The 20483-nt window shown below is 40.2% G+C and overlaps 1 protein-coding gene across 16 annotated transcripts in view; it reads right to left on the bottom strand.

The window, feature by feature from the left end:
* Positions 1-20483, bottom strand: part of ZMYND8 (zinc finger MYND-type containing 8) — a 110398-nt gene that overhangs the window by 37481 nt on the left and 52434 nt on the right. For 8 of the 16 annotated variants that reach the window (XM_072633640.1, XM_072633644.1, XM_072633643.1 and 5 more), the window contains 8 exons: positions 19334-19426; positions 16335-16422; positions 14644-14699; positions 14053-14130; positions 12040-12155; positions 9286-9336; positions 7691-8172; positions 350-493 (listed from right to left, as the gene is read on the bottom strand). In XM_072633640.1, coding sequence (XP_072489741.1) covers positions 350-493; positions 7691-8172; positions 9286-9336; positions 12040-12155; positions 14053-14130; positions 14644-14699; positions 16335-16422; positions 19334-19426 — 1108 coding nt within the window. The remainder of the gene's footprint in view (positions 1-349; positions 494-7690; positions 8173-9285; positions 9337-12039; positions 12156-14052; positions 14131-14643; positions 14700-16334; positions 16423-19333; positions 19427-20483) is intronic. The other 8 variants (XM_072633642.1, XM_072633650.1, XM_072633648.1 and 5 more) reach the window with 1 other exon arrangement.

Raw genomic sequence — 20483 nt, 5'->3', positions numbered from 1 at the left:
TTCAAATATTCTTCATCGTGCTAAAAAAATGACTTTAGTTTACGATCCTTGGATTCCTCAGAACCAACCAAAGAGCTTACCGAGCAAAGTGCCTGGCTCACAGTAGGTACTTAATACATGTTATTCTCTAACCTTTGCCTTTAGGCTGGGTTGAGAGAAGTGTGAGGGACATCTTTTTCATTTATTCTTTTCTTAGTCCCAATCCAACAACATTTAACAAAGATGGTACAGAGAAAGATGAAAGTTGGCTTTATATCTTTCCACATACACCAATGATTCTTGAACTTTCACAACATGCATGCCTACATACAATCGTCCCACCACAAGGGACTGGAAGGTAGGAACTGACCGAGGTTCAGATTCAGAATGCTTCCGGGAGTAGAAGCTCTCTCTGGCTTGGCCGCCGGGAGAGGGGTTGAAGCTTGTGGAGAGAAAGGTTTCGGGCTGCTGGACAAACTCCCTGCTTGGCCCGTCTTTGTGGAAGCTGGAGATGCTGCAAAAACAGAGAAGGGAATCTGTTAAAAATTCAAATGTTAAGGAAAGAGAGAACAATGAAAATGCCTACAATCTGACCAGGATCAGTATGTTTTGCATCTTAGCTTTTAAAGGAAAGGCCATAAACAAAGCTACTGAATGGAAGATCCCTGGTTATTCTATGAACCGTAAAGCTCTAAGACAAATCATCTAAGCTCCAAATGAAATTGGGTTAACCCAAATAATATGTGGAAATCTCAGAGTAAACACAGATTATATGAAAATGACTATGGTTCTGGAAGTGCCAAGAATTAGAGCCAATTTTTTTTTTAACAGATACTGCCCCTATTAAATAGTTCAACATCTTAGCTGTCTATAAAACAAGTCTGCAAGCCCTGTCCCAAATTCCACAGAACACACCCATTGGCATACCTGACCAGCACTAACCATTTGGGACTATTTCCAGTTTCCAATTATAAATGCCATTTACTTGTTCTAAGATGCCAACTATGGCCAAACTTGGGCCCCACAGGAAAGAGGCCCCAGATATTGCCCTTCGCTAAATAAATACCCACAAAAACTGCTTCGAGCACACTTCAAACATAAAGGTACAATAAAAAAGAGCCTTGGAGTCATAAATAGGAACTGGGTTCAAATGCCACCTCAATTTATTCCCTTTTTTACCTTAGGCAAGTCATTCTCCCTTCCCTTCCCTCTCCACCCCCACCCCCCCCCCAGCCCGTTACAAACATCTACGAAGCAAATTTCAGTGAGGAAGCTGTTATTTCAATGCACAGACAAGTGGATGAAGAGAAAATTACTTTTAATATAAGATGCATGGACAGGATGAAATTAATATGTCTAAGAATAAATGGTTAAGATTCTTTTTGTTATGGCTGAGTTGATTCAGTTGTGTCTGACTTTCCATGACACCATTTGGGTTTCTCAGCAAGGATATTGGAGTGGACTGCCATTTTCTTTTCCAGCTCATTTTACAGATGAGGAAACTGAGGCAAACAAGATTAAGTGAGTTGCCCAGGATCACACAGCTAATAAGTGTCTGAAGCTGGATTTGAACTCAGATCTTCCTGACTCCAGGGTCAGCACTCTATCCACTGCACCACCCAACTGTCCTCTAAGATTCTTTACTAGAATAAACTTAAATCCTAGCATCAGATCAAATGGAATTAACGTATTTCATCTGTGTGGTTGGTATATTACATGCCTCAGAAGGGCCTAAGATAAAATTCTCAAGGGTAATGTTCTTTTAATTTTTTTTTCTGAGGCAACTGGGATCAAGTGACTTGCCCAGGGTCACAGCTAGTAAGTGTCAAGTGTCTGAGGCAGAATTTGAACTCAGGTCCTCCTGACTCCTGGGCAGGTGCTCTATCCACTGCACCACCTAGCTTTCTTTTTAAAAGAAAAATAATTCACTTTCCTTGGAAAGATTTCATCATGTTAGCTAAAGCACCCGATGTTCTTAAGAAAAGTTAACCTCACAAAGAGGGAAGTACTAAGCCGAATCTTTGGTCACTAACCCAAAGCTGATTCTACATAATTCTATAAAACAACTCTTCCTCAGTGTTCATCAGCTCAACAAACAACTGTGAGACTACAAAATCCAGGAAGATAGAAACGAGTAGAATCTTAAGGCTATCACACTGAAAAAGTTGTTTATCAAACATCTCCCCTCCATATGTAAAAATGGTCTACGTGCTAGGGAAGACACCAGTCCTCATTTATTAAAGATGAAAGCTGACTGAGGGCAAATTAATTTTTTTCACCACGATTTACCTTTCAAGGGAAAGGACTAAAGCAAAGAAACAGCCACATTTTCATGTTTAGGAAACAAGGCCTGGAACACCTCATCTACCCTCTAGATCTGGTCAGATCCTACTCCCTTCCTTCAAGACCCATTTCAAAGATGATTTCTTCCCAAGAATCCTTCCCAAATAACCCCAGGTTTCTCTCCCCTTCCTGCAACTGATCATACCATCTTGGTTTTAACCTCTTGTGTGCAATTATGTTCTGCTTTGTATGAGTGACTTTGGGATCTGTCTTCCCTAAGCACTTACCACTTAGGTTCACCTGTCTCCCCTACAGTCCATACCAGTAAAGCTGAGCAAGAATCGGCAATTTAGTGTAGTAGAAAAAGCAGAACACTGGCTCTATTACAGCTTTTCTGAAGCCTCAGGCAAGTCCCGTAACTAATCTGTAACCTACTTTCCATACTATAAAACAAGATAGGTGGACTAAATCCTTTTTGATTCTGAATTTTATGATCTTAGGATCTACCTAGATGAAAAAGCTTCAGGACCTTGTGTTCTTGAAGCAGCCAACCTGAATGTGGAGGTCACATCGAGAGGCTTGGCTACCAGATGATAAATACTGGAGCTGGGGAGAGGCAACCACCACAATTCAGGAAAAGGCACATTCAGGAGGTGAGGATCTATAGCCCCAGAGGGGACACCCACATACATAAAATAATGGATCCTGCCTAAGTCCTATATGTCAGCTCCCTTACTAGACTTCCAGATATCAGGGACCACACTTTTTTTATTTATCTTTCTATCTCTCCCAGGGCTGTTCCCCTCCCGTGGTAGGCACTTAATAAAAGTTTGCCCCTGATGGTTTCCAATTCCCATCTTTGTAACGGGGAAATTCTATCTAACATGAGAGATCCTTGCCATGTTTCAGGGCTTTCAGTCTAGTTAATAATAACAACAATACAATACCACCATCATCACAACTCATATTTATATGACATTTTCAGATGTACAAAGCACTTTACAGACAGTGTCGCAAAAGTCTTGGTGTGGTTAAACCCACTAGTAGCTTTAATAGCTTTTAAAGGCTTAAAATTGCACTGGGACTCTGGAATAGCCTTTATTATCTCATTCACCATAACTAAGGTGGGTGCTATTATCCCCATTTTGCAGTTGAGGAAGTTAAGGCTTAGAAAAGTATGACACCTCTTATCTGAAAGTTGGGGGGGAGGGGAGGAAGAGTATAATTAAGCTTTAATGCTGGAAAACACTAAATAATACACGCTATCTCAAACGATCGAACAACTCAGGGGCAGGTCTCTGTTATCACTATACCCACTTTATAGAAGAGGAAATGGATGCTGGAAAAGGTAAAATGACTTGCCCGGCATCACACATCAAAGAAGCCTCTGAGGTTAGATTTGAACTCAGGTGTATTCTCCTTCCCTTTATCCCCAGCTACCTCAGATGAACAGTTTTTCCCAACAGCAAGTCTCACTGCTTTACCCCCCACCTCCCAGCCTAGCTAGTCAATGCACACTTCGCTGACCTTTCCTGGGGCTCAGAGCACCTTCTCAGAACTAAGAAACCCACAAGTCAACCTCACTGGACCCAGAGGAACTTCTGACTATTCCATGACAAAGAATAAGCTAGTGAGTAAATGAACACGAGCTCTAACATTACTAACCCACTGCTGTTTCACTGTGATAAATACACAGAAAAGGCATACTTATGACAAGGTTTCACAACTGACAGGTCACATCTAGTGGGGGTCATCATCACCATTAAAGGAATTTACTCAAACATTTATTAAGGATCTGTTATGGCCCAAGCACTGTCCATCACAGGACAGCTTGGGTCTGTAAATCAGTGGAGAAAGTAGAATTAATTAAGCAACTAGGATATTTTAAAAATCAGATGACACAGGTTTGTGACTATAGGGGGCACTGTGAACAGTGGCTACTCCCATTCAGCAGGCAAGGGCTGGGGTATATGCTACAAGGCTTGGAGCAGAGGAGCAAGGGCCTCAGTGAACCAAGTCCCAAAGCCCAGAGAGGTTTCAATCTGTCACTGCTCTCCTGAGGTCTTCCTCAGGCATTAGGACAGCTGCTATGACTCATCCCTTCAGCCTGGCCCTTTGTGGGTGGTGGCTCAGATTCTAGGAGGGGGAGGGGGAGGACTTATCCGAGCAGACACTTGGCTCAGTGCCCCCACATATAAGGATCTCCACCCTTCCACTTGCCTGGTACACTTCAATTTGAGATCTTCTGCAAAAACACATTATATATGGCCAAGAACTAGGCACGAAAAGACTCAGTGGTAAATCTACCACTTATTAGCTATGTGTCCTTGTCTGTCTCTAATCCTCCAGCAGCCTCCTCTGTACATAATGGTTTCTACATTTCAAAAAAAAAGCCACTAATAATGAAGTTCTGAATTCAAAGGCTGAAAAAGAACAAACTAAGCCCTTACCCCAAATATCTATGGAGCATTTCCAGATGGTTAAAGCTCAGCAGTGATCACAGGCTCATAGATATCAAATAGGAAGGAACCTTAGAAAATCATCTACTCCAACCCCTACATTTTACAACTTAGAAAACTGAGCCAAAAATTATTAAGTGGAAGATTTGGGATTGCGGTCAAGATGCTCTTTTACTTCAAAACCAGAACACTTGACATTAGGAGAATACTGAGAAACAGGACTTCAGGCATATATATGAGGGATGCTTAATAAAGAAGAATTTGCCTAACTGGACTGTAATGGGTTTAGTAGCTTAACAGTCTCCTCTTAAGATTAGTTCTAAGGAGGCAGTTAGTAAGGGATGGATGAGAGATTATGAATGAAAACACTGCAGGGCAGATGGCAGCAGTTTTACTTAACAGGCTAAATTGAGTTCTAAAGATAACCAGCTAATGGCTCTCTGCTTTCAGTCCCCAAACAAAAAGCTTTTCTTTTGCTCAGAACCTATTTTAGGACCTCATTTAAATAAACAACTAGTTTTATGTTGAAAGTCTCAAAATTGATCCTCTTAAGACACCAATCTCTGTGACCTTCCCTTTTATTCTTTTAAATGAAGTCTATACTAAAGTCTTTCTCCAATATATCCTCATGGCATAAAAATGACCCTAAATTTTCAAAGACCTTGCCACAGTGGAGTAGAAGCTCTAGCAAATCTTGGCAAGCTGAAAAGGCTTCAAGGTCAGTGATAGGCTAAGGAAGAGCCTCTCTAAACTTAGAGATGGCTCAATGCCAGGCTGGCTCTTGAAGGCAAAGGATGGTTGGAATCTGTCATCAGGAAAGGGTGTACCTGCACTAACAACATGAAATTCTGAAGTGTAGCTGAATGAATTAATCAACATTCCTTGGAAGGCACTGTCCATCACTGGTTTCACGACCAGACCTGTTTCCAGTTTGGTGGAGCCAGGGTCATTGCCATGTCATTAGGAGGCAATGGAGTGGGATTTTACTAAAGAAAATTGTCTTTAAGGTCTAAAAGTACTTAATTTTAAGTAGTAAAATTGGCTGATTTTGAGTTTCATCTCTTCTCACTCTCTTTTAACCAATGTTCTTGTGCCAATGAGGCACCTAGTGGATAAAGTGCCAGGCCCAGAGTCAAGAAGACTCATTTTCCTGAGTTCCAATCTGGCTTCAGACACTTACTACACCTGGGTAAATCACCTAACCCAGTCTGCCTCAGTTTCCTCACCTGTAAAATGAGCTAAAGAAAGAAATAGCAAACCACTCCAGTCTCTACCAAGAAAACCCCAAATATAGTCATGGAATGTCAGACAAACTGAAAATGACTGAAGAACTTTGTGTCAGTGGCATTAGAAGACAGATTCTAAAACAGGGAGAACTTGAAAAACATGTATTTATAGATTAAAAATACACACAATTCAAATGGCCAATGTGAATGTTGTACGTGACTTCACATGTATAGTGGGTATCATTTCTTGTCTTCTCAATGAGTGGTGGAGGGGTGGGAAGGAAGAGAATTTAGAATCGAAAATAAATTTATTTTTAAAAACACACAATTCTTTGAGGATGTGTTTTAGAACGCATTCCAAATGCCTAACTCAAGGAACCACTATTAAGAACTAGCATTTATATAGCATACAGAACCCTTGGGGATTGCAAAGAGCATATATTATTTCATTTGAGCCTTACAATAACCCTGTGAGGCCGATGTTATTTTAGCCCCGTTTTATACGTAAGGAAACTGAAGGTGAGTTAATAAGTTGTCCAACATCACACAGCTAGTAAGTATCTGAAGCTGGATTCAGACTGAGGTCTTTCTGACTCTTTAAAAGTCCAGCATTGGAGAAGATGTGGGAAAATTGGAACACTACTGTATTGCTGGTGGAGTTGTGAAATGATCCAACCATTTTGGAGACCAATTTGAAATTATGCCCACAAGGCTATAAAAACTTGCATACCCTTTGATCCAGCAATGCTACTTTCTAGGGCCATATCCCAAAGAGATGATACAAATGGGAAAAGGATCCACATGTACAAATATGTATAGCAGCTCTTTCTGTGGTGGCAAAGAATTAGAAATTGAGGGGATGCCCATTCATTGGGGAATGGCTGAACAACTTGTGGTACAGGAATGTAATGGAATACTATAGTGCTGTAAGAAATGATGAGCAGGCAGACTTCAGAAAAACTTGGGAAGTCTTATATGAACTGATGCTGAGTGAAGGGAGCAGAACCAGGAGAACTTTGTACACAGTTACAGTCACATTGTTGTACAACTAACTTTGAAAGACTTAGCTCTTCTCAGCAATGGAAAGTTCTAAGATAACTCCAAAAGGTTCATAATGAAAAATGCCGTCCACATCCAGAGAAAGAACTATGGAGTTTGAATGCAGATGGAAGCAGACTATTTGTTCTCTTTTTAATTGTTTTGTTTTTTCTTTGTCATGGTTCATTCCATTGGTTGTCATTTTTCTTTGCAACATGACTAATGTGAAAATGTGTTTAATGTGAAGGTGTATGTAGAGTCTACATAAGACTGCATGCCATCTTGGGGAGAGGGAGAAGATTTGGAACTCAAAAGCTTGTGGAACTGAAAAATAAATAAATAAATTTAAAGGGAAAAAAACATCCCACATTCTAGCTACTATTCCATCTTGCTGCCTCTTTTACAATCACTTTGGCTACAAAGAAATACTCAAAATTACAGGTTTACAGGAATGAGAAACCAGAAAATTTTTCCTACTTCTGGCCTTCAGAGAGAAGTGGAGCCAGTTAAAAAAAAATTGAGATAATAATATAGGATATGTTTTTTTTTCCTACTCTCCCAAGAGTAGAAATCTGGTTAAATGTTTCTGAAATGGCAACTCTCTAGGTCAACCACTATGCCAACCTATTTTTCAGCAAACAAAATTAGTTTTCAGGTCTGGGGTCATTTTATCTCTCACCCACCTCTCTCTTATCCACTACTTACCTGTGCTCTTTTCAAGGAAGTCCATGGACTCCTCACTTGCACTGAAATGACTGGAAGCAGCCTTCTTCTCCGCATCCTGCTCAACATCGGAGCCGGTGTGAACAGAAGAGTTTGTACTCATGGGTGACCTTGGCATATCAGTTAAAGAAATCCTCCGGCCCGTGCCACCACTCAGCAAGGGTTTGCTCATTAAGATCTTCGGCGATGCCGTCATGTCAAAATTCAGTTTGATTTTCTCTGGTTTATCTGTCTTTGCAGTCCCAGCACCAGGGTTTGAGGGGTCTAATAACATTTGGAATTGGTTGTTGGGTGTGTATGGTGTCCGGAATGGGGAATAATTAAATACACCAAACTTTCTGCGAATGTTCTCAACATATACCTCCATCTCTTGCATTGCACTGTTGAAAATGCTTTTAGTCTTTTTCACAGAAAAAGGAATTTCTTTAGACATGAGGTAGCAATTATTTATTGGAACCCAGGCCCTATATGTACAAAAGGGAGCAAAAAAAGAAAAGGGACAAGTTTGAGTCAATTGGGTTTGTATTCCAAGGTAATTTTTACTTAATTCAAACTAGCTAACTAGCTTAATAACTTTTTCACCAAATGCAGATTTTGAAAATATTTTTCCATTTAAAAAAAAATAACATTTTCTTCAATAGTTTAATCTTAATAAATGATCCATTTAGAGACAAGATTAGAATTAATCACTTTCTCTCTAGCACAAAAACAGAACATAACCGATAAACTTATAAAAAAAACTTCTATTTATTATAAAGCTCAAAACACCATAATCCAATACAACTTAGCTAGGGTTCAGGCATGTGGAATAGGGAGGACACCTAACACAGTAAGATCAGTGGGATCTGAGAAACATCTTTTCCTGACCTCTAAGGTCCCTTCCAAATGTCAGTGTCTGATCCTTTCAGGCTAGGACTCTCAACCTTTTCTCCCAGTGACCAAGCTTTCTACCACTGAGGTTTTGAAATGGTATCTTTCGTACAGAACAATGCTCATCGCAATAGACAAACAGTCCCTCAAGCTTTAGACTGCTTGTGTAGTGTCTCCCAAGCTGCACAACCTCCCACCCACACCACTTGTGCTCCCTATGAGCCCAGGTGAGGATAGTTGCATCGGTGGCAACGGCAGCAGCAGGGGTCTCTGCAATATGGATGATCTGGCTTAGGTTCAGCTTGAAGGGGAAAATGACTTGGTAGAGCCATGTGTCATCACTGCTGCTGTGGTTGGGGTGTGAGCCTCAAGTGGGCTGGCTGGCTGGCCCTAGAGCTGGCCTCCCCACCAAAAAGGCGATACTGTCCCCACCCTGCTCTCAGTTTTACTAGAAATTGAAGAAGGACATCTATCAGTGTACCTACCTACACTAGCCCCTCTCCCTCTTCCTAATTTGCTGCTTCCTCTCAGCTACAGGGTAGGAAGGCATATAATCAAGCTTGTTAGAACTGTGTGTAAAATAAAAATAAACAGCCTGTGAGGGAGGGCCTGAGGGGCTTCCCCAATGAGTAAAGTGCATGAGCTTTATTTAGTGCATGGACTTTATAACATCTCTTTTGGCTGCTCAGAGGTAACTTTTTCCTTACTTCCTGGTTCTCAGCTGTGTTCCAGATAGGTGAGGTTGCCGGATAAGTGACCTGTGGATAAGTGAAGTGTTACTTGCACTTTGAAAGAGAAGGCTGCCTTCTGTCAGGGAAAATACTTGAATGAGAATTGGTCCTTATTTAAAATGTAAAAAAAAACGTCAGTAATTAAGAAAAATACAGTCTGATAAAGGGCAAAAGTTTCGGATGGCATATTTCTGGAGAAAGAAGCCTGGATTATCACAAAAGTTTCTTAACTGGTCTCTCCCCCTTCAATCCGTCTCACACAGGCTGCCAGATGAGTCTTTGTAAAAAAACACTATTATAGTCCCGTCACTTCACTGCTCAAAATCCTTCAGTGATTTCCCAGTCCCCACAGGATCAAGCCCACCACTGGCCATCTACTGACCCTTTCCTAAAGCCTCTATGGAAATTTAAATTAATTTAAATAACACCTCATAAATGGGGGGAGAACGACATAAAGAGGTGGGTCATTGAAGGGGACTCTGATTTAAGCCCATTTATATTTCTTAGTAAACAGTTTTTGACATATGACTTTCCCTCCCTCTTTTGTGAATCATCTCAAGTTTCTCTAGTCACTAATGCATACATGTGAACACTTGAAAAACAAAACTTGGAAACCTAGAAAGGGTTGTGTGCCCTATCTTCCAGAGATAAATGAAAAACAGGAGAAACCCTAGGAGGTTTGGGAGGGGACAAAACCAGGTGGAAAGGGGCAGCCAGTGGCAATAAAAGAAAACAGATGACCAAACACCTGGGACCAAAAAAGACACAAAAAGGGAGGTGATTGGAGTAGCCTGGGCTGAGAAGCATCCTCGGGAAATTACAATAAGAGCCCCTGTAACTTAACCCAAACCTTAATCTCCACCTGGAATACCTTCCCCAAACCTCCTTCAGTTCCTCCCTCTCCAAGAAGGCCCACCTCTAGGTTTACTTCCTCCATGGCTTTGCCTGAGCCAAGCTCCCAACCCCAGCCCACAGCCCTTTTTCAAACTCATTTGGCATTTAGGATTCGGGCAGCCCAGTGGGCTTTATAGCACCCTCTATTTTGTCTTGAACTACTACTAAATTACTCTACTATTCTTTTATTCAATTTCTCCTTTGTTTATATCCCATCTTCTCATCTAATCTTTGGGCTCCGTAAGTCCAAGCATGATGTCTTACATGCATCTTTGCAGCCCTTACAGACCTAATACAAGGCTTCACATATAGTTGTTATTCAGTAAATACCTGTTGGTATGATGGGAGAAAGCACAGATTCCAAAGATGGCTATAAAATTCCTGAATCTCTGATTTGTTGGGATATTTCAATGCATTGTTGAAGTCCTCAACATGTACTTAGTATATTTTGCTAAAACACTTGGGTAAGGGAGGGGCAGGGAATGGAGTCAGAAAGTGTATTGAAAGCACACAATCGAATACTAAAAAGGGCAAGGGAAGACAGATAATCCTGCATCTAACTGAAATCTTTTGGTAAGTATATTGATGGCTTCCTTTCTCAGCTAAGTACAGTAATACCCCATCTAATCCTGTAGTCCAAATTGAAACAAAGCCCCAAACTGTAGGGAATAAACAAGATCCCTGAAGCTATCATAAGAGAGGCTTATTTCAGAACAAAAAATGAAACTCTGTGAAGAAACAACTAAACGTAATGGAAAAAAGGCAAAGACCTGTAAAGCTGTCTGGGGCTATTTAGTGAAGGGGCAAACTGCCCTGCAAATCCCAGGTCCCCAAGGGCACCACTATGTTATAGCATAATATAATCACTGACTCTTCAAAATGACAACAAAGCTAAATTAGGGTAAGTTTATTCTTGCCAAGAAAATAGTGAATTTCTTGGATTCTCTTCTTTTATTTGGAAAGGCAATAATAAACTAAGCATAAAATGAGCTGTCCTTCAGAAGCAGCCCATATTAAAAAATAAAAAAGTTTATTTCCATATTTTCTTCCCTTGTGTATTTCTTCTTTTCTATCCCTCTAATTTTAAGATCTTTTTGTTATTCATGTAATTTCCCTTTGCCTGTTGGCAGTCGCAGCAGTCCCAAATCTCTGAGGGATTGAAGAGAGCAGATGAAGACCTACGAGCTATATTTAGACCAAATCTAAAGAAAAAGGAAAACAAGCCGAGGAGAGCTCTTCACCAACTCTAATCAACAGAGCCAAATGGAAAGGGACCACTAGTAATGCTACTAACATGCAAAAGTCCACTTTAAGTGTGTGTGTCTGGTGTGAGGGACGAAGGTGGGGAGCCAGGAAAGTAGAACTGTGGTTCACAACCATCTGAGGAAAGGTACTACACCTAACCTCCCCCTTTAATAAAGGGGAAAACGAAGTAGGGAAGAATCATGCAAGTGTTAGCAGGTTTATTTACTGAGGACAAGGAGAGATTTCTTGTCCTTAAGAGAAATATTTTGAAAAAACAATGAGTGGATTGCTTAATAATATATATTTAGTACAACAATTTTAAAAGCAGCAGCTCCAAAAAAGGCTGCTGGGATAAATGCCAAAGTGGGTACCATCAACAGAACTTCTAACACAAAACTGTTCTAACACACCTGGAAAAATGAAGCCCATATATGACGTTTAATATCAAAATAGAAACTATTTCTTATTACACTAAGATAAGTGCACTGTGTAACTTTGAAAATAAGTGGGTGAAATGGCCACAATTCCTTCCAGTACCCAAGTACAGCATCAAAAGTCCAGTTAACAAAGCCCATTGTTTTAAACTCCCACCTGTCATGCTGTCCAAAGAAACGGGCATCGACCTGCCCATCTTTATCCCTCAGTGCTTTTGCAGGCCAGAAGGGAAATCCTTTCAGTTTAGCCCAGACCAATGGGTGTGGATTGCTCTAGGAAAAGGAACAGGAGATGCAGGGATTTTATGAATTTGAGAAGAAGAAAATTAATTACCAAAAGCATGATAATATCCTGTCATTCAGCAGTCGGCTGCCAGCTGGGTTTTCCTGAGTTCCAGCTCAGATGAGGTTTACTCCACTACTCAAAGTTATCCATGGGTCACTACCTACATTCAGGTAGTACAAGCATGCTAGTGCTTGGTATGTAAGCCCTTCCACAATCCAGTTCCAACCTACCTTTCCAGTGTCATTGTATGCTAATTTCCTTTCACTGAACCAAAACAAGCCAAACTTGCAATCCCTCAAAGTCATGTCTGCTGCTTTCTGAGCCCTGAGTTTTGGTCACACTGCTTCCCAGTGTCTGGAATGCCTTTCCGTAACATCACCACAATCTCAGTGTGATAATAGCTCCCATTTTCAAACCATTTTCCTCAAAACAATCCTGTGAGGTAAGTAGTCCAGGCATCATTAATCCTATTCTACAGATGAGAAAAATCAAGCCTAAGAGAGAGGTGAATTGCCTCCCTGGATTATCTGGCTATTAAGCATCAGGAACCCAGCTCTTCCAAATGCAAGATTCTTTACACCACAGCACACCTGAAAACTCACCTGAAATACTATCTACCATAATCCCTATATTTTTCCCTGATCCCACACTCATTCATTCATACAACAAATATTTATCACATGCCTACTGTGTGCAAAGCAATTTACTAGGCACTGGGGAGATATAAGATAAGACATAATCCTTACCCTCAAAGTTTACACTTCAGTAGGAGAATAAGACATAAACACAGATTACTGTAATACATAATATTACACGATTAAGTGCATTAGGTGACAAACAAAATACCGTGTGAGATTCAAGGGAGAAGATTGTTGGAGAAGACTGTTACCAACGCAGGAGTTGAGAGAAGGTTTCATGTTAGAACTATCACTTGAGTAGGTCGTTGAAGGATGGGCATATATTCGGCAGGCAGAAAGCACTGAACTTCTTTCTCTTACAGCTCTCATAGCACCTTTGTTGTACCCTTCTCATGTACTTTCCCTGACTCTATTTTATACGATATTTATCTGTGAATGTGCCTTGCCTTACCTTCCCTAAAGAGCTACAAGATCTTTGAAGGGAAGGCCAGGGCCATATGTGATATACTCCAGAGTTCTTAGAGAAAGCTTTGCATGGAGCAGGTACTTGGGAATTTGAAATGAATTTTTGAATTCATTACCTTCAGGAATTGAGGTAGACTGGAAGAAAAACCAGCTTCTGATCAATATTTAGGGAGTTCCGACTATATGCAGGGGCCTTATGTTTGATGCTGAAATGCTGAAGGCTCAGGAAGAACTTTGATAGGTTCATTTAGGAAAGACCCACAAAGGGTTACTATTAGGGAAAACTGGGATGTTTGAGGATCTCTGACATCCCCAACTTTCCAAGACTGGTTTCTATCAGCACCCACTGACTCTTGGTGCTCCCATCACAGACAGAAAAGTGGCCTAGATGGCCCCAAAGGTCATTCAGATGTTCTAATGACAAGTACTACAGGACATGCAAAAGTTCTGTTTGTCACTCATTCTCTGCTCTGTGTGATGTTCTGTCCTAAGATAAACCACTAACACTCTTCACTGGAATCCCACACTGACTCTACTGTGCAGGTGTATGTCAATAAAACCAAAGGATCATGGGGATATATTTGGCATGGCTTACAGCATAAGGAGCTTAATGGTCTTGGATTATTTCTAATCTTGTTTTCCACTCATCTATAGGACCATACCTGGACAGGTCTCAACCCAAAATTCCCACAGTGATGGACCTAAACTAAAGCTTTTGCAATGTAGGAGGGCACAGACTCCAAAGTTTGGAAAATAATTAAGCTAAGAAACACCAACTTACACAAGGCTCGCAAAACCAGTTCTCTCGTTTTTGGCAAGCAGCTAAATAACATTCTGGACACACTTCAATTTCGTTCATCTGTAAAGAAGAAGAGCAGGGTCTTTACTGCTTTTTACTTTTACTATTGAGTTTATCTGATGATAGGAGTTCATGTATCAATAAGCACTTTATAACTTAAAGACTACTTTCCTGACCACAATCCAGCAAAGCAGGTGGCACACTTGTCACCATCGGACAGACAAGGAAAGTGAAACTCAAGAAGACTGCATGCGTAAAAGCATCACAGTGCAGAATCATATTCATGTATTTAAACTCAAAGCCCAATGACCTCTCCATCATGCCACAAAAGCAGCATAACGTTTGCCCTCTTGAGAAGATGTGTGTTTCACCATATTTTGGTTAGCTTCTCTCGGTTCTTTGTCTTTCACTTAGAAATGGAACAACCAACTGGAGTCAGTCCTTCATGAGTAATCCCAAAAGGATAACAAAGTCAAGGTGACTTCTGAGGTCTTGAAAGCTCCAAAGATGCCCAAGAGAACTGAGAACTGAGTTACAATCACAAATGGATGGAATTCAGTAGGAGACACATACCTCATGTTCACAGATTTTGATAATTACTTTGGCTGTTTGTGTCAACTTGTGATTTCCTATGGAAAGAAGAAAATTAAGATTAACTTGAATGAAATGATTTCACAAATTATTTTTGGTATTTCAAACTAAAGTTCCTAAGTTAACACTCAAAAGAGTGGAACAATCCCATAAATAGTCCCATAAACAACCTTTGTAAACTTGTTGCTTTCCCGAGGGGCTAAATAAAAGAATCAGTCTTTCCTGACTTCCCGTCCCAACTTGACATCAGCATAGCATATTTAACTGTTTTTATACAAAGCAGGTGACACAACATACAATTCCTGTTTCACTGCAGCATTTCAAGAATTAGTAGTTGTCTATTTTTTCCTGTGCATTTTCATTTTCCTAATAGACTAATGGATGGGTCAGTGAGCTTGCCTACATCAAGAGCTGTAGCCTAGATAATGATCTTCAGAAAGATTTCCATGCAAAATAAACCTGTGGGTTTTACACAAGTTCTAGGTGTAAATTATCTGACCAGATCACCACCCAGTTGTTGGGTTTTTTGCTTTGTTTTATTTTTTAAATAAAAAAGCAGATGGCCCTGTGGGCTTTGTTCTCCTGAAGGAAGGTGAGAAGAATGCTGGTACCAAATAGTAATATGCTCTTCTGAATGGCAGTTCACAACCTCCTACCCACTATAAATGCAGGTATACACTAAATAACGTCACAATGTTAGTAAAAATACAACCTTAAGTAAAAGAGTAATTTGCGATAGGGGAATAAGTACAATAAGAACACAAAATAATACATGGGTGACTAGGTGGCCCGACGAATAGACTGGTAGCATTGGAGTCAGGAAGACGAGTTCAAATCTGGCCTCAGCATTTACTATCTGTGTGACCCTGGACAAGTCACTTAATTTCTTCCCACCTCCTCCCAGGGTTGTTCTGAGGATAAAATGAGATAATATTTATAAAACAATTTGCAAACCTTAAATAACATTTTGTTACACAAATGCTAGCTACTATAATACTAATAATTATTACCAGCTAACATTATAGATAACAGGCTGGAGTTTGTAAGGAGCTTGCTTAATATTATTGTGAAATTATATCAGTAGTAGTAGTAGTAGTGGTGGTGGTGGTAGTAGTAGAAGTGTTGGTGATAGTGGTGACAGTAGTAATAGTAGTGGTAGTAGTAGTACAAGAAGAAACAAATAGTGATAGTCGTGGTGACAGTGGTGGTAGTAATAAGAGCAGCAGCATTTATGTAGCACTTTAAGGTCTACAAAGCACTTTACAAATATTATCTCATTTTATCCCCACAACAACCCTGGGAATTAGGTGCTATTATCATTCCTGTCTTATAGATGAGAAGAAAACGAAGGCAGAGACAGATTAAGTGATTTTCCTTGGGGCACACAGCTAATTAAGTGTCTGAAGCTGAATTTCAACTCAAGTCCTCCTTCCTCCAACTCCAGTGCCCAAACCATAGGGCTATGTAGGATATTTAGTTATATACTCAGTTATAAGGAGTGACAGTCTAGTTCTATGTTTCAATAACACTACTGCTCTTTTTCAATCATCACAGCATTTAATGGCTCACTATTCTTCACCCTCTGCTAGACATATCATACCTGAGTAATACAGCTTCATCTGGGACCATTCTACACATGGCATATTCCTGGCCCTGGAAACTTGGCTACTCACCCCCATTGTAAATAATGCAGTTGTGCAAAATCCATTTGGCGTCGGCCAAAAAGGCTTCAGTGCAACCGTACATTTTCTTTTTAACATTCTGTAAGGGGGCGGAAACCATCACACATAGAGTCACAAAGTGGAAAACCTTTGCCCTGCTCTCCCACTGTGCCCCAAATATTCTTCAGCACTCCCCCCTCCCCCCATTCATTAAACCACTGCCAAGCCCCAAAGATAGAAAAATGGACCTGTCACCCATGCCTACAATTCTCTCCATTCTCATCTCTGCCTCCTGGCTTCCTTCAAGTGCCAGCCAAGACTGCACCTTCTACAAGAAGCCTTTTTCAATTCTCCTGAATTCAAATATCTTCCCTTTACAGGTTATTTCCAATTTATCCTGTATAAATCTCACTTGTACAAAGTTGATGGCATGTTGTTCCCTCCTCAGACAGCAAGGACTGTCTTTTTTTGCCTTTCTTTGCATTCCTGGTGCCTAATTAAATGCTTACTCATTGACCAGCTTCTGGAGAAAGAGCTAGCCCTCTCCATCTTGTTTCCTGTTGTCCAGGTCCTAAGTGTCTATGATAACAAGCACAAAATCTGTCATTTCAAGGAGAGCTTTACAGTTTACAGAATGCTTTCTTCATAGGAGCCCTGGAAGGTAGGCAGGGCAGGAATATTATTATTCCCACCATAAAGGGAAGGAAACTGAGCTTCAGACGAACCTGTCACTGGAACCTACCCATCCTCCTGGCTTCAAGATCAGTGTTCTTTTCAATACCACATGGCCACTATTAGATTATATAGAAAAAACTACAAAGACACCAAGGACAGAATAAAAGGAAGCCTTCCATTGAAAGACAGGACAGTTCCTTTTTTATTTTTTTTGCAGCTTATGATGTTTGGGGGAAGTTGTGTCAATAGGATTTAACCTATTAACTTTTCCTCTTACAATTTTCCTTTTTTATTTGGGAGGGGAGCATTTTTCAATGTGAGGAGTTCACATTTATTGCCAAATTCACAAATAAGGGCAAGAATGATAACTACTTATACATGAAGAAAGTAATGTAGCTTCTAATACGGACCCTTCCACTAGTTCGGACTTTCAAATAGCATCTAGCATTAAACACCTACCGTGAATGACAAAAGAAGTCTTAATAAAGCCAGCTCCAGAATTAAAGAGAGAAGCAGTAGGATGTATTGAAAGGGCACAAGACTTGGGGTCAGAAGACCTCAGCTCCCAAGTTTCTGAAGCCAGGTGACTATCAGCAAGTTTCTTCCCTCTCTGTGCCTCAGTTTCCTCCATCTGTGACAATATTTGCACTATCTCTACACCATAGGGAGTCATAAGGAAAGCATTTCATAGAATGTAAAGCACTTCACAAATGTGAATGGCTAAGGACTGTCATTCACAATTCTAGCAGTTAATTAATTACCCAGACACCTGAATTCTCTTTATGCCTTCCATTGCCCATTGGCACTTCCAAAAAGTGATGGCAGAAGAGCAGGTCAAATTTAAAGCAATCCACTCAGTTCTCTACTTTGTAGAAACTTCAAAGAGTTGGAGCCTAGTGGGAGATCCTGAGTTCTCAGCTCTGATGCTACTTACCTTTGTAACCCCCTAAGCAAGTCCCTTCCCTGCCTCTGGTTCCAATTTTTTCCTAAGTAAATGGAGATTTAAACTATAAGAGCTCTAAGTGTCTCCTTTTTCTAACCACTATGATCCTGTTTTCTAAAGTCCTTTAAACTCAGAGATTCTTAACTTTTAGTGCACAAATTTTCTTAAGTATTTTGATAAAGTATGTGAATATTTTCATAAATATATTCTAATATAACTGGTTTCCTTTGTAATCAATCCTACATACTTTATTTTATGCATTAAAAACATTATTCTGAGGAGTCCACAGGCTTCACTAGACTGCCCAAGGGCCCCACAGCATAGCAAAGCTTAAGAAACCCCACTTTAACTAATGAGCCTATTAACTAAGATGATTTCTAGTTTCCTCCATTTCTAAAAATACAGAACTCAACCCTTGTAGACACCTTCGTTTGCAAACAACTTCACAGGTGCTCCTGCCTGGTCAACAGCCCCAGCTACTCAAGACCCAGAAAAGAATGTTCCTGGACACTCTCAAACAGGTCAATGTAAAGAATGGTTTTAGCAGTGGAAATCACATTAAAGAACAACCATTACCAATTGCCTTGTCACTCTACACTAGAGCCCCCAGTGGGGCTTTTTCCATGACTTACAGCTGAAACTTTCTATAGATATTGTCTCCCCTAACAGAATGGGAGTTTCTAGAAAGCATTTTGCATTGTATATGATGCTTAATAAAGGTGTCTTCACTCAACGATTCATTTCAATTATTCCTTGCTATCTCTGGCTCTTATCACCATTCAAACAGCCCACAGGGGGCACTTTTCTACCTTTTGGATTTGGCAGGAATAGAAGAATAGAATATGTGCTTGCCTCCATTTTAGATTTTTTTTCAGACAAAGGGGCCAGAGTACTCACAGTACCACCAAGGTAAAAGTAAGAAAAAAATACAAGGAAGGAGGCAGAAGGATAAAACAATTTCCAAAATTTTAATTAGAGGATATCCTTAACTTTATGAAAATCTATTTGTTCCAAGTCAGTAACAATAAGAGAAAAGGCAAATAAACCAGCTCTTGGGTACCACCTCCCATTTAGCAAATTGGCATGGGTGACAAAAGACAGAAATAATCGACGCTGGAGGGATGACAGGGAGACAAACACACTGTAACACACTGTTAGTGGACATGTGAACTGCTGTCTGCAAAACAAAATTTGGAATTAGACAAGAATAGTCACTAAATTTTCACATGGCACAAAAACAGAAGGGGAAAAAATCATGAAATTAATGGTGCCTCTATTTTGAACTATGCAAAAAAAATACTGGACCCTGAGATGGGGACACATCAGGGGAGATGCACAAAAGGAGAGAAAACAACCCAATATAGCTGTAGGTCTCAGCTGAGTGAAAACTGACCTTTTCTAATGTACAAAGATCCATTGGATGAAAGATATATTCGGCATAGTCTGGGTGCTGATCGAGCGAAACAGGTTTCTGAAACGGTTCTGTCTATATAAAAAAAGAAGAGAGAAAGAGACAGAAGGAGACAGAGAAGAGGAAACACATACACACATTATTGGTGTGGGAGGTCTTCGTGAGACTGAAATTAACTTATGCTTGTCTTCTACCTGGGACCTGCAAATAGCCCCTCTTCAGAGCATAGCCTTCTAAACAGAACCTGACTAGATCCAGAAAAGGCCTGTGGTTTCCCTTCCAAATTCCACCTGTTTTCCACTAAAAAAAACACAAAAATGACCTCCATTTTTTTTTTTCATTTCTCCCTAATAATTCTATCCTTTAAAAAAAAAAAAAAGAGGGGGAGGAGAGAAATGCCCTGCCAATCATTTTTTCATATCAATTACAGGTAAACTCTGGGCTTCAGGGTTCTAAGTATAATTACACTTTTGCCTTTTATTAATTATCAAGATGTCCAAAACTGGGTCCCCAAAGGTTAGGAATCTTGCATACAGGATGAAAGGCAGGTGCAGGGCAGGCCCGGTTATTGCCTAGCATTAATTACTGTATGACCCACGAAGGACTTGTAGAGCCAACAGCTAAATGTGCAAACGGAAAGAACCTAGCAAACGTAAGGTAATGTAGTATTGTGGGAAAAGCACTTGATTTTAAGTGGAAGATGAGTTCAAAGCCCTGGGTCGATACCTGCCAGGAGTTCCATAGCACAAGTTAGTTAACCCTTCCAGGCCTCAATTTCCTATTCTATAAATGTGGGAGCAGGAATGAAGGAACAACTGAACTACGTGACCTTTTAGGTCTCTTCTAACTCTAAATCTCAGGATCTTAGAAAGCAATTTATACGTGAAAAAAAGCTACAAGAAGAGTAAGAAGACTCTAAAAAATGAGCCCATCAAAATGTCTGAATGACTCTGTTTGAACCATCCAAAATGAAAAAAAAAAAGCCTTCCTCCTAATGGTATTTATCTTGCAATAAAGGTTTTTAAGATTTGGTTAAACAATAAATTTTACTGAAGCACAGCACCTAAATTGAGTTGATTGAAAGATCATTCCAGACCTATTTCTTAATGATTTACCAAGTCCCTAAGATTTA

The sequence above is a fragment of the Notamacropus eugenii genome, chromosome 1 (assembly GCF_028372415.1).
Source record: "Notamacropus eugenii isolate mMacEug1 chromosome 1, mMacEug1.pri_v2, whole genome shotgun sequence".
In the NCBI taxonomy this organism is placed as follows: domain Eukaryota; kingdom Metazoa; phylum Chordata; class Mammalia; order Diprotodontia; family Macropodidae; genus Notamacropus; species Notamacropus eugenii.
Note: the sequence above shows the minus strand (reverse complement) of the source record. Positions and strands in the feature narration are given on the sequence as shown.